The sequence below is a fragment of the Anser cygnoides genome, chromosome Z (assembly GCF_040182565.1).
Source record: "Anser cygnoides isolate HZ-2024a breed goose chromosome Z, Taihu_goose_T2T_genome, whole genome shotgun sequence".
Lineage (NCBI taxonomy): Eukaryota > Metazoa > Chordata > Aves > Anseriformes > Anatidae > Anser > Anser cygnoides.
Window position 1 is genome coordinate 6,923,625 of NC_089912.1, and position 13,120 is coordinate 6,936,744.

General features: G+C 38.5%; 1 protein-coding gene across 2 annotated transcripts in view; it reads left to right on the top strand.

Moving 5' to 3' along the window:
• Nucleotides 1–12,579, top strand: part of EDIL3 (EGF like repeats and discoidin domains 3) — a 270,841-nt gene extending 258,262 nt beyond the window's left edge. For both annotated transcript variants that reach the window (XM_066987842.1, XM_066987843.1), the window contains one exon: nt 8,489–12,579. In XM_066987842.1, the coding sequence (XP_066843943.1) occupies nt 8,489–8,638 (150 nt within the window). In that variant the 3' untranslated portion in view covers nt 8,639–12,579. The remainder of the gene's footprint in view (nt 1–8,488) is intronic.
• Nucleotides 12,580–13,120: the final 541 nt, after the last annotated feature.

Consider the following 13,120-nt stretch of genomic DNA (forward strand, 5'->3'; position numbering starts at 1 on the left):
CACTGTGAAAGAAATGTCTTCTCCAAGCCAAACTTCTGTTATTGAACTGTTGCATTCATTTTACTGAAAAAGGAAACCTATGTTCCAGTCTCCAGTGAGAAACACAGTAACAGTCACAAGCAAATCTAAAACAAAATGCAGTCTCACTGTTCCAGTCCACACTTGTTTATAACATTTGCCAAAGTAATTAAATTCTTTCTGCTTTCATCATCAGGTAGACTGTTAATTGCTATATGAACAGTCCGCTAGGAACAATGGAAAACTCTTAATCATTGTCTTATTAAAACATCTCCCATCCCATATTAATTAACATCCCTAAGAATAAAATAAATGCATCTTATTATGATTCTTTAACAAATCAAGAGCAATTGAAGGCAGAATGTAATTGAATTCACCTAACTCAAAATCAGAAATTTTATCTTCTGAATTTTAATTTGTACAAAATAAACAAGATCACTGGGTAAGAGTCTAGTCTTTGGTCTTTTGATACGCAAAGATTAAACAAAAGTATTTTTACTATTTCAATTTTTTTTTCAGATGACAAAAGTCATCCAGAGTCTTTCAGAACATTCCAAAAAGGCTAGCTGTCAGTGAATTTGGCATAACTTCATAGGAGGGAGGTTGTTGAGTCTCCTTCTCTGGAGATATTCAAGGTAGGACTGGAAAAGACCTGGAGAGATCACAAGGACATGTACCTCTTGACCTCTCCCACCAATCCCCTCTGAGGTCTTCTGAATAGAAAATGGGATTCAGCAAACCCCAGGTCCCTTACCCTAGGAATAGGTGCAAGTAGTTCTTCCTTGTTTGAACTTGCTGGCTTAAAAAGTCGAGACTAATTTAATTCATTTACTTGTCCTTCACCTGACGAAAGATACAATGCTCATATCATAAACCATTCTTCATCTGAGTGTTATTAAATATGTTCTTAGAAATAGCCAGTGATGAAAATTTTATAATATCAGCAGTCAAGCCCAGTGCTTAAATATCCTTAAAAGTGGAAAGGTTGCTTCTTCCTCTTCCTGCAATGCTCTGTCAAAACAGAGTAGTGCCTTTTCACGACACCCATACCAATTTCCTTTGCTTAAGTAAAGACGTAAGGTTTGGCGCAAAATGGAAGAACATTTCAGAAGAAACTCTGTTTTCACAGCAAAGTGAAGCTTTAAATGTTTTTTGCTGTCCCCTGAAGATACAGAAGGGAGATGAAAGGTAGACACTGGCAACTATCAACAGCAGTGAGAATAAATTATTCATAATTTACCCTTATTCGTTCTATTTAATAACTGAGTGTAATGATTTCTTCTGAGAAGGATAGAATACATAGATTTCTGATTTCCCACACAGGTGATTTACTCATCCTTGTGATCCTTGTCCAGACATCCAATAGTGTAGGAGAAAGATGGTTCCAAAAACTCTCAGAGAAAGAAAGAAAAGATAAAGGAAAAACAACCAGTTTTGAAGTCCAAACAAATGTGTCATTTTGCAAGAAAAAAAGAATATCTCACATCCAGAAATTATGGAGATATTTCTGCCTGAAAATAAGGATTTGTGGATGAATATAGTGACTTTAAAGCACATTAACCGTATCTGGTGCTGATCATCTCACTGTTCAGTAGTTTACTGAAAGAATCCAAATGTATCAGCAGATCTTAATGAATTCCTGAAGCTATTCACTTCTGTCTCTTTTTTTACATCATTTGTGAAATTATTGTACAGAGAAAAACAGAAAAACAAACAAAACTAGTATCTTGTACTCACAAGTGCACTACCTGCAGCCTATATCTTTGATGACCCTGCAACAAATTAGTTGTTTCAAACAGAAGGAAATGTGGTATTCAGTTTTCTTCTTTGCCCAGTTCAAATGGAAATGTTGTTCCAAGAACAGACTCCTGCAGCTCTTGTTTGCCTTCTGCTGTTTCAACTGCCATTGATTTTAGTTCACATCTATGCTAAGCTTCTGTGAATGCAGACTAAAGGGTAGTGGTAGTGGGGGGAAGAGGAAAAAAAAAAAAGAAAAACATTTCTTCAATGCTTTTCTTGTTCTGTCATTCATTTTAAATAGTTTGAATGAGATCCATTGAAAATATGAATTCTTTTCCTATTCTTTTCAAGATGCAAAAAAAATTAAATTGCTGGTTGGCAAGTAGGAAGAAACTATATTTTAGGAAAAGGACCAGAGCTATCTTGTTTTTCTCAACTAGAGGTCAGTAGCTCACTATTCCTCCAACGCTAAGGACAACCAAACCAGATTTGACCTTTTTTTTTTTTTTTTTTAATCACGTTCCAAATGTGATTTATAAATTGCATGGCATGCTGTAAGTAACTCAATGCCAACTGCAGAGTCAAATGGCATTTTACAGGCTGATTTTTAAAATGAGTATATATGTGAAAGTAGTCTAAGGAATTCTAGCACGCTGTAGTATTGTCGATTATTAGCCAGCAGATATGCAAGTAACTGCAGGTAGACAACAGCCGCTGGATTTGTGGACAAATTGAAGAACAAGTTATAAGCTATATGCTTTGTCTCATTAATTGCTATAGGAACAGAAGACAAAAACATACATGTAAACAAGAAGTTGGATCACCAGGTCTCTGCTAGGTTCTGCTATTATTTTTTTTCTTTTTGATGTTGGATTATAATAATACCTGATTTAAATTGATAGATCCAATTCCTATAAACAACCCACATATTTGACATAGATAAGCAGTAATCTCCATATTATTATTTATATTATTATTATTCTCCTATTTAATATAATATATTTTATTTTAATTTAATACTATTTTTTAAATTTCACTGGGAAAAAATCTCCATTATACTTGATTTTTTTCATCTGAGATGCGAAAAGAAACTACCAGGCAGTTAGGTTTCACTGGTCTTTGTGTGACTCTATATAAAAGGAGAGTGGAAATTTTGTTTACAGCTTAGAATCTGTGGCTCATTTTTCTGTGTGGTGTGGATGGTGTGTTGTGCTTTCCTGGTATTTTGCCTGAAGGAACTTGACTGATGATAAGGCTTGCACAAAGCAAAACAGCCCTATTGAGCATAAACAACATATATCAATATATTGACCCCATGCAAGATCAGGGCAATGTTTCAACACTGTGTCTTGCCTCCCAGGGTCTCTCTGAGTGTTTGTCTAAGTTTTTCAAGCCCTTAGTCTAGATTCTCCACTGGTTTAAATTACAGGTGGCTCCTATTACCTTCAGCTGAGCTAACGTGAATTTCTGTAAACATTTCTGAAGGGAGTTTGGTCTTCAAAATATTTCTCTTTTTGCTTGGCTTTGAACTTTCTATTGTAAATCACTCACAAACTATGTGCAGTGGAGAAAATTCCCATTTAAGTGGCATCAGAAGATATATAGTGTAGAAAAAAAAATAACAAGAATGTGTTAGTATTCTTTACAAGTTTTACATGCCTGGTATCCATTGTGGACTCAAGGTAAAAATAACGATCAGGTTACACATAATTTTATTCATAGATTACAAAAATGTAAAAAAACAGTCCTTGCACTGGACACTTTTGCCTGGCTATCCATTGCATGCCAACCAGATCCTGACTCTTCAGCCACTCCTGGGCGCTCAGCAAAGAAGTGCAGAAGGATGGGTAAGATCAGAAGTGGTAGATCTACAGCCACCCAAAGGGACTTTCTACATACCAACTGAAAAGGAACAATGTAATTTTCCCCCCTCTAAATCACTACATAAACACAGGTGCATAAAACACACGCGTATCTATCTGCACATGTACTCATGTATATTAAAAAACTCTGCTCAGTCTTTTATAGAAGCATCTTTCATGGGACCGAATCATTCTAAAATACAGTCAAATACCTAAAAACATCAGCTTTTTTTCTGGTGAGAAATCAGGACATCTTTCACCATCTTTGACCTGGTGTTGTTCACTTGTAACTCTTCATAGTGTTGTTCTCTTGTTCTCCAAGAACAAAAAATTTCAAAGCAAATAAATGTGCTGTTCTAATCTGCAAATTCCCTTTCTTGCTTAAGCAAGTCTTTTTCAGTGAATGGTAATAAAGAAAATAAAATATTTCTGAAATAATGGAACATCACTGTCAAAAATTACTTTTCATGCAGCTTTCTTTTATGTTTGAAGTGAATAGTGTTCCTCTATTTGTCACACCACTGAGATGTAATGCAATGAAGCAAACTCCAGTGGAAACCATGTCTGGCTACTCTTTTTAAATACTCTGCCTCCAATATGAGCAAGATTAACTGGTCCAAGAACCTGTATAAAATACTCTGCACAGAATAAAAAATACAGTTAAGGTATAGCAGATAGTATAGTGACTTCACCATCTGAGGCTTGCATGTTAAAAGTTTCAGTTCTCTGCTATTACCCTAAATATCAGGAACCTATAATGCTATGGCCAGTGCAGACTTTTCTTATAATTTCAGTTTCTGCAAGACATGAGATCCAGAAATATCTCTGTGGAGAATCAGGCTCACTGAATTTTCATGTTCCTTGCACCACAATTTCCCCCACTGCAGCCATCTGTTAATTAGCTCTGTGGACGTGCCATAAAAACAGATCTTCAGCCCCACATTTGGAGCAAGCATTGGTTCTAATAAGTTCCATTTTCACAAGCTATTCTTCTCTAGATAGTTCTTCTAAAAGTACTCTTCATAAAAGATACACGCAGTTTTCTTTTTAAAAGATGAATCAACTTGCATTGTCATAATTTGGATTTGTTGCTTATTGCATAAAACACTTAGTTCTAATGAAAAAATCTCAGTGAGTATTTAAAGGCAAGACAACCAAATTGCTTGTTTGACACAGTTATAAACAAGACTTGTTTAAATTCCAAAAATCTTTTTGCAGAGAATATTATTATGCATTTTCCAGGCTTTTGTTCTTTTTTTTTTTCATTAACTGATCATAAAATGTTATTATATATTTTCTACTTTTTTATTTTAATAGCAGCTGTAAGAGACTAAGCTACAGAGGAGCTACACATATGTGTGTGGGGTGCGTATGTATAAACTTGGTGAGGCTTCTGAGTAAATGTTTTAGTAAATTACACCTTGTAAGTACGCAAACTGGCATAAATAGACGTGCACACTGTAAAAAAAAAAACAAAAACAAAAAAACATACTGAAACATGATTGCCAAAAATTAGGAGCTTAAACCCACTTTTACAAACACAGGCACCTGGTGAGGTGGCAGCCACTGTTGGGTGAGGCTGAAGCCCTGTCCACACAAGTGGCCCGCCTCCATGAGAGGGAGCATCCTCTAACAGATAACCGGAGGAGAAAAATCACAATACCATGATTCTTCCCTAGTGTATCTTCCTAGCCTCCAGCTCTGTTTTACCTATATGTTTAACAGCCCTCAGCTGATCTCACCCTTAACAGCTTATCTGGTCTTTATTAATACCTAAAGATTGTGAGAAAGAGTGCCATGGTTTAATTACATGTTTTTTGGAGAACCATGACCTTTAGGTGACTCATTCATTTTATTTCACTGGAAGGGGACAGTGCAATATTGTCTGTGATTGATCTTCTCTGTGCCATTTATGATTTTATAGACATCCATCATACCTCCTTCCAGTCTCAGGAGGCTTAGTCTATGTGATAATATTCAAACAGGCATCCTTCTGTGCTTGTGAATGTCTTGCTGCTTTGCTGTGCTTCGCTTCTGCTAATGAATTTGAGATGAGAGGACCAGATCTGCACCCACACAGAACTCAAAATGGGCATGTGCCCAGGCTTTATGCACTGCCACATCAGTGACTTGCACTTTGCTTTCTGTTCCTTGCTTAATAATTAGCTTGGCTTTGTTTGTTACTGGGCATTTTTTTCATCTGAAAAATTGCATAGAGCTATGTACTAGATCTGCAATATGAGCTTCTTCAGTGCTAATAAACCATTACAGTTTTCAGAGAGGTGTTGTAGAAATGAACTTAGAAAGTGAGGAGTGATCGCTTATGGTATGAGGCTACCAGGTCTTCAAAAGCTTTTAATTGCTTAGTTAGTTCATTTAGTATTGACTGTTTGGCCACAAACAACAGGTAATTAAAGAAATTATATATTTTGGCTACAGAAATAGTTTTTTTCTGCCAATAAGTAGATGAACAGTTTTTATCCTTTGTCCTCCTTGTTGTTATCAAGTTTCTTGACTCCATTAGTGAATTTATGCTGAGGTAAAGTGAAGAATGACAAATAACATACTTTTCCCATAATAAATTTGTCATTAGTCCACAACAAAAAAATCCATACATTTGCTCTTGGAATGTTGTATTTCATGGTGATCACATTTGTGGATGCTGGCAAAGCTCTGCTCACTTTCTGATAAATTTATTTCCCTAAAATCCATGTTCTGACCTGGCACTTTGAGTTAATTTCTTGAGACTGGATCTTGAATTTTGAGGGAAGGTAAATTTCAGATTTGCATAAATTAGCCTCCGAAACAGATGAGTTTGGCTTTAAATGCTAATGACATCATATTTGAGTTTATGTTTTCTTTTCCTGCTCTAAGTAAATAGCATAATCCAACTTTTTCCTTTGTTGCTTGGTTTGCATCAGATATTTTCATTTATTTTGCATAGCTGCATGTGGGTATGGATTTTGCATAGCTGTGTGTGGGGGCTGTAGATGGGTTCTTCTGGTAAACAAAGACGTTTTTTGTTCTAAGCCTTAGTCAAAATGTTATCTCTGAGATAAGTCTTCCATGGGGAAAACAAAAAAAAAGAGAATTTTCCAGTACCTCTGCAGCAAGAATTATTTGTAGCTCTGCATTGCTTATCATCTGGCTTGGTAAAAAAATACCAACAGATATATTGCATGCATGCGCAAGAAATCAAATGAAAATCCTTCTACTTCTAATCTTTCTTTGCTGCAGATTGTACATTGGGGGGTGCCACTCTAATTTTAATAATGAGCTTACTGCCTTTTATTGTATGTTGCATTACAACAAATGAAACTCAAATTCAGAAGCAATCTTAGCCAAGCTCTTGCTGATTTATGTAATCAAGACTGTACTCAGGCAACAAACAATTTTCCTGTCATAAATACATTTTTTTTCCCTTAGACTCACAGCGCTGTTTTTTCTGTGGTCAGTCTGTCTTGCAGTTTTATCTCTCTCTCTTAACTGCTAGGTACTTGAATGCTCCCAACTCTGTATACTGAGATGCCAGGCGAGCAGGGAAATATATCACTTGTGAAAGAGCAGCACTTGTGGAGTGTACATGTTTTGTTGAAAATGCCAGATTGATAGCCCTTGAGAGAAGCTTAAGGACTAAAATAGTGGTTTAGCCTCTTCTGAATTCAACCTCTGACATTTTTCCTAAGAACTTCCAAGAAAATTGTTATTATGCACTAATTCAGTCATATAAATACTTATGCAGAAGGTTCGTATTCCTTTTCTGCTTGATGCAAATGAAACTCACTCATTTCAAGTTAAAAATCCATCAAATACTGTTTTTGCAAATGGAAAATGAAGCGGCTGACATTTGAAGACACCGAACATTTCCCATATAAACTGAAAATATCTCAGGAGGAAAATGTGATCATTTTGCCAAAAAGAATGCTGTGGCCTTTGAATTTGAATTGTGGCTTTTAGGGGGAAAATCTGTCATTGTTCTAACACAGACAAGAGTTTGGGAACTCACTGATGTATTGGCTAAAACATACTAATGGAAATAATGTCTAAACATGCATTATACTGTGTAAAGATTTTTTTTAATTAAATCACAAACTTTACTGCTTACCGATGCTATTAATTCATGTAGTATTTTTTTTTCAACAGAAGATAGTATCCTTGAGAGTCACTAGCTTTATGATGGCTTATGCAGTTGCATCCAAATTGCATTCGTGAGTGATACAGTAAAAATCCTTCTTAACTTTAATTACTAATGTTATTTCATCCAAAACAATAACAGGATCTCCTGAGATTAACTTGACATGATACAAATGCCAAGTAAAAAGAGGTTTGATTTTGTAAATGTTAATGGTGCTTCAAACCAAGGACTGAATCCTCAGTGTCATGTAGTGAAATTCCCAGGTCTCAGCCATGGCCCCACACAGCCTCTGGAACACATACATGGGGTCCTTTCTCTGCAACCCGCCCCATCAGATTTCAGGGTTCCTCTCTCTCCTTTGGCCCCACTGTGCAGAGTTTCAGGTACTTGGGTTGCTTTGTCAACTCCTTGTGGAGCCCACTGATATTATTTCATGGAAGTATTTTTCCAGGTGTTTTAAGAGGACGTTGTTCCCTGTTCTCTGAGAAACACACTGCGTATACCTTCATTAAGTAGGGATGCAGTTCTGGTTCTGGGCCTGTATTTGTCAGACATCTTATAAAACTCCAACCACTAGGAATGGATGTGGAAAACTGTGCAGAGAGGACCAGCCCTTCCTGAACCCAGCAGGTGTCAGAGGGAGAAGGGACATCTGTCTCGGGGCTCCCCTCGCTCACTCAGCCATCGCTCAGCACTCATGTAGTCACCCATCTTCTCACTGCTTGCCTTCCAGGTGTTCCAGGGAAACTTTGACAACGACACGCACCGTAAGAACGTCATCGACCCCCCGATATACGCCCGGCACATCCGCATCATCCCGTGGTCGTGGTACGGCCGGATCACCCTGCGGTCAGAGCTGCTGGGCTGCACAGAGGAGGACTGACGCGGGGCTCCGCCAGGCCTCACAGCTCTCCACACATCTACCAGTCCCTCCCTAGAAGAAACTGCGCAAAGCCTGTAGGAAGCTGAGTGGGTTTTTCATGACCAAGTGCTCATTTTATGGTAGGCCGCTAACTGTCTTTCGCGAGGAGGTCTAAGCCTGCCCTTTAAATGATCCAATCCGATTTTGTTCTTGAAATCTGTTAGTGTTGTCCCTTTAGCTGTGGAATTATCTTTCTAGCTCTCCTTTAAGTTGTTCTCACTAGTTCAAATGTGTTAGGGAAAAAACAGCAGCATCCTTTTTACAAGGGAAGAGAAATAGTGTGACAAAGCTCATTTGCAGCTTTAGAAACATTGGGCTGACAAGTTCTCCATAAATCATTCTGTCATCTTACTTGCAAAAAGTGATACTGCAGCTTTTAGCAATAAGTTTACTTGGGGATGACTGCATTATAGTAATTGTGCCTATCAAACACTGTCAGTATTTATGACATATATTTTGGAAAATACTCTATGGTACTGTAAAATACAGTACCTGTGATATTACAAGCTACCTTTCATTACTTTCATCTCAACGGCAGAGTCCATGCAACTAGCTAAACCCATTTTCCTTCTCAATTTTGCATGCAGTAGACATAACTAACATCTTTTCTGTTCAGTATCACCTTTAATGTTGTTTTCTCTGAAAGAGGTGACCTGTTTGTATACGGAACAAAATCTGCTATCAGTATGTTACGAAGTTAATGAATTTGCCAAAATGTATTAATTCTGCTTGAGGTGTGCTTTTTCAAGGAGGCTGAGATGAGACTCTGGGGTACCTGCGGTTTCTCATCCTCAGTACTAACAAAGGTACAAGCACATGGCACAGCATAAATCCTGAGCCCCTTGGTGACTTGCCCAGGAGTGAACAACCCTAGATGGAGCTGTGTGCCTGATTAATTCCTTCAGAAACCTCCTGAATTTCTGTGCGGAAGCACACGTGGGGTGAGGGAATTAGATGCTACAAGATGCACAGGAGGAATGACTCCTGACTGCAGGGAAACCTTCTCACTAAGCTCTTCTTATGACCCTGGTCATGTATTTCTTCCCAAGAATGGAGGCAAGAGAAGTCGTAGGAGTTCACCAAAGCTGGGCACTTGGTACCCTTTGCTCCCACCTGTGTCCTTGCAGACGATGAGCCATGAGGAGGCTGATCTTTGTCGTGTTTCATCTGCAGAGATGCTTCATACATACTGTGCTGTTTGAACAACAGGATAGCCAGCAAGGGCCCAGGTGTCATAAACAGGTTTGAGGAGGGAAAACTGAATGGTGAGGGGGCATGGAGGACACCAGTGGTACAGTTAGATATTTGATGTCAGGGCAGACCACTTGGGGCATCAGTGTATGGTGGGGATGGTGGGCATTGCTACACCTGGCTGTAGAATTCGGAAACAGGACAGGTGGGTGGGCTTGGCCGCACGGCCATGGCTCCTTGAAGCAGCTGGTGAGGCAGGGTGGCTGAGCAGCGAGGTGCAAGAAGAGCCTGGGGAAGCATGCTGCAGTCACAGCTCTGGTACCTGTCTGCTGGGCACTCTTAGGCAAGTCACCTCACCCTCGTGCCTCCGTTTCCCCAGTGGCAGAGGTAACGATACCAACCTTGTGAGGCACTTCCAGTTCCCTAGGCGCTAGGTTCTCCGTGACTATGCTAGTGTAGCACCAGCGTCTGAAAAAAACCTTGGGACAAGGAGCGAGGGGGCTTTTTGCTACCTGAAATGATGGCACGTGGGGTCACCTTGTTAATTTCATAACATGCTGAAGCGGGGGAAAAAATAATATATATATATATACAGCTGCATGTTTTAGCAAATGTCACTGAACTTATTTTTTGTCACCGTTACATTCTCGCTGAAACCAAAACGCTGAAGTATGAGCCTGGGTCCTGCTTCCCAGACAAACACCCAGCTGGCCCACAGTCTGCAAAGGGCAAAGTTTGCTTTGGAAACAAAACGGTTTGGATTTCAAAATCTGCATTTAATCACACATTCTCCACCACAGACAAAATATATAATCCATTTAACTGTGAAAGACTCTAGATTAGCAGCCAGGAATTTTACATACAAGAATTGGGGATATATTGGTGGCGGTTTTCGGATAGCGTCACTTAAACTGTCACATTTTAACAAACAGAACACCCTGCCTCTCTATAAAATTACTTAATCCTTAAACTGTATTTATACAAGTATTTATTTTATAAGGCTTAGACATTTAAAGACTTCTACAGAAGAGTCTTATAAAGGTGAAAGTATGTGTAAGAAATGTTGAGGTCCTGTGCTACACTGCTAAGTTTGTTCTTTATTTTTTACTTTGTGCTGCATAACAAAAGCCACTAGACTGTTACTGTCTTGTCTGTAACTGTGTTAACAGCATTCCTTAATGATGTATATATGAAGTGGTCTTCAAACATAGTGAGCAATTTTGAAGAGAAAGTCAATCTTGGGGTATTTCTAAAGAGCAAGAAGTTTTCTGAACAATGGAGGACCAGGGCATTCCTACGTTACACACTGCCCATGTTGTGCACATCAGGCACCTCAAAAAAAGAATATTTATATTTTTAGGAAGCACGCAGTATTTAAAGATGTCCAAAACTATTTTTCAGTTCTGGGAGAGCAATTTACCCTTTATTTATTTATGGAACACCATGTAGCCATTTAGCTAGTTGACTGTGTACCCAAAAAGTGGGAGGCATTTCTGAAAATTAGAGTCCCTAGTTCACAAAGTTATTTTAAAGTTGTTTTGTATTTTTTGTTCCCAAGTGATTTTTTTTATGTTCATCTTTTGCAACATCAGTTTTGGCTTTGAGTTAATTTGTCTTGTGTTTGTAATTTGATTGTTCCCACTTATCTGCATATAAAAGTAGTGTTGTCATGATACCTAACACAGTCATTTTGTTTTGCATTAGAGTTGAGTAATTTCATCCTTTCACTCTCTGTCAGCTTCCGTCTGCCAGCAGTCTTCACAATCTGAAGAGAAAGCTCCATACATCGTGATAAGATGCTCTGATAATTTTTCAAAAAATCATATAGATGATGCCCTTACACTTTCAGCCAATGTGCTGGGGCTTTTCCCAATGAGATTGTTTTTAGCTGCCAACAAGCTTTCTTTAAATAGTATTGTGCACCCATAGTACCAAATTGTGCTCCTACTGTCAGCAGTGTAAATCTGAAATAATTCTTGACTTCTGTGTATTTACTTCAGGTTTAACAAAACAGATTTGAGTCAGATATGGTCTGGTGTTACAATTTTTCCCTTTAATTTTATTTTCCTCTCTGTGTGCATGAAAATCATTGACATAAGGGACAAGTGATAAACTAACACAACAGTGAAAGCAATTGTCATCCCCAAAACAGACATGGGTACAGGGAATGTCCCCTTAGGAGGGGATGGAAGAACACTCAGAAATGGTCCTTGACTTCAGTATTAATTGTGACAATGACATTTAACAGGAGTGGAAGTGTTTTCCTAATTAAATTTCACCCTGAACCAGCTAAGTATCTGTAGGCACCTTCCTGCTGCTCTGCAAGGTGCTGCGTTGTTAGCCTGGGAAATCAAGCACCAGTGCAAGGCTCCGTTTTATCTGTGCTAAGGGCTTATTGTGTTAACTAGCTCTGGTCTTGAGGTTGACTTTCTCTTTGGGAATGACTCTATACAAATTAGTGTGGGTTTTGAAGACTAAGGATACTAAATGAGTGTATCTTTACTATACAACAAATATGAACTATAATATTCAGTGCTGGCTTCTGATGTGTCAGTAAGTACAGAAGTGTCTTGGACACAATGACCTTTGCAACCTTTCAAGCTGTGTAATATTCAAATGGTTTTGTATATACTTAAATCATGTAGGATGATGTAAAACCAGTATGACCTTGTCTAGTCTTTAAACTTAACAATAAAACTTTTGAAAAATGAGGCCATTTTTGAAGCACTTATATTACAGTCCCTTGAAGCAGATACAACTTATCTCAGACAAACTGGCAGCAAATGCAGAGCGGAGATAGGAGGTGGCATTTTCCTGGATTCCTTCACAGGGTCTTTGTGGTAGGTAAGTGTGTTTCTGGCAAAATCAACCCTGGTGATCCGCTCCCTTCAATGTGTTCCCTTTGTTCTTCCAGATAAAAAAAAGCAAAGGTTTCAATGAGACTAAGAACATTTTTGTACCTTTGCTGCTGTCTGAATGAGCACCAGAAATGTAAACTGACAATTTCATTTCCTTCGAGTCAGATTCCACGGGATATTTATCAGTCTTTATCCTCTCTTCTGCACTCCTGCTTAGGCAAATTAATTTCCATAAAGATAAACAGTGTCTGTGGTGCAGCCCTGCTGTGAGACTTCCAGAGGGGCTGCCAGCACAGGGCCGGTGCTTGCTCACACCCACGCTTCTCGTTCATGCACCTTGCTCTGCAGCCTGCTTCCCAGTATTTCTTGCAAACCTGGCCCTGTTAATAACCTC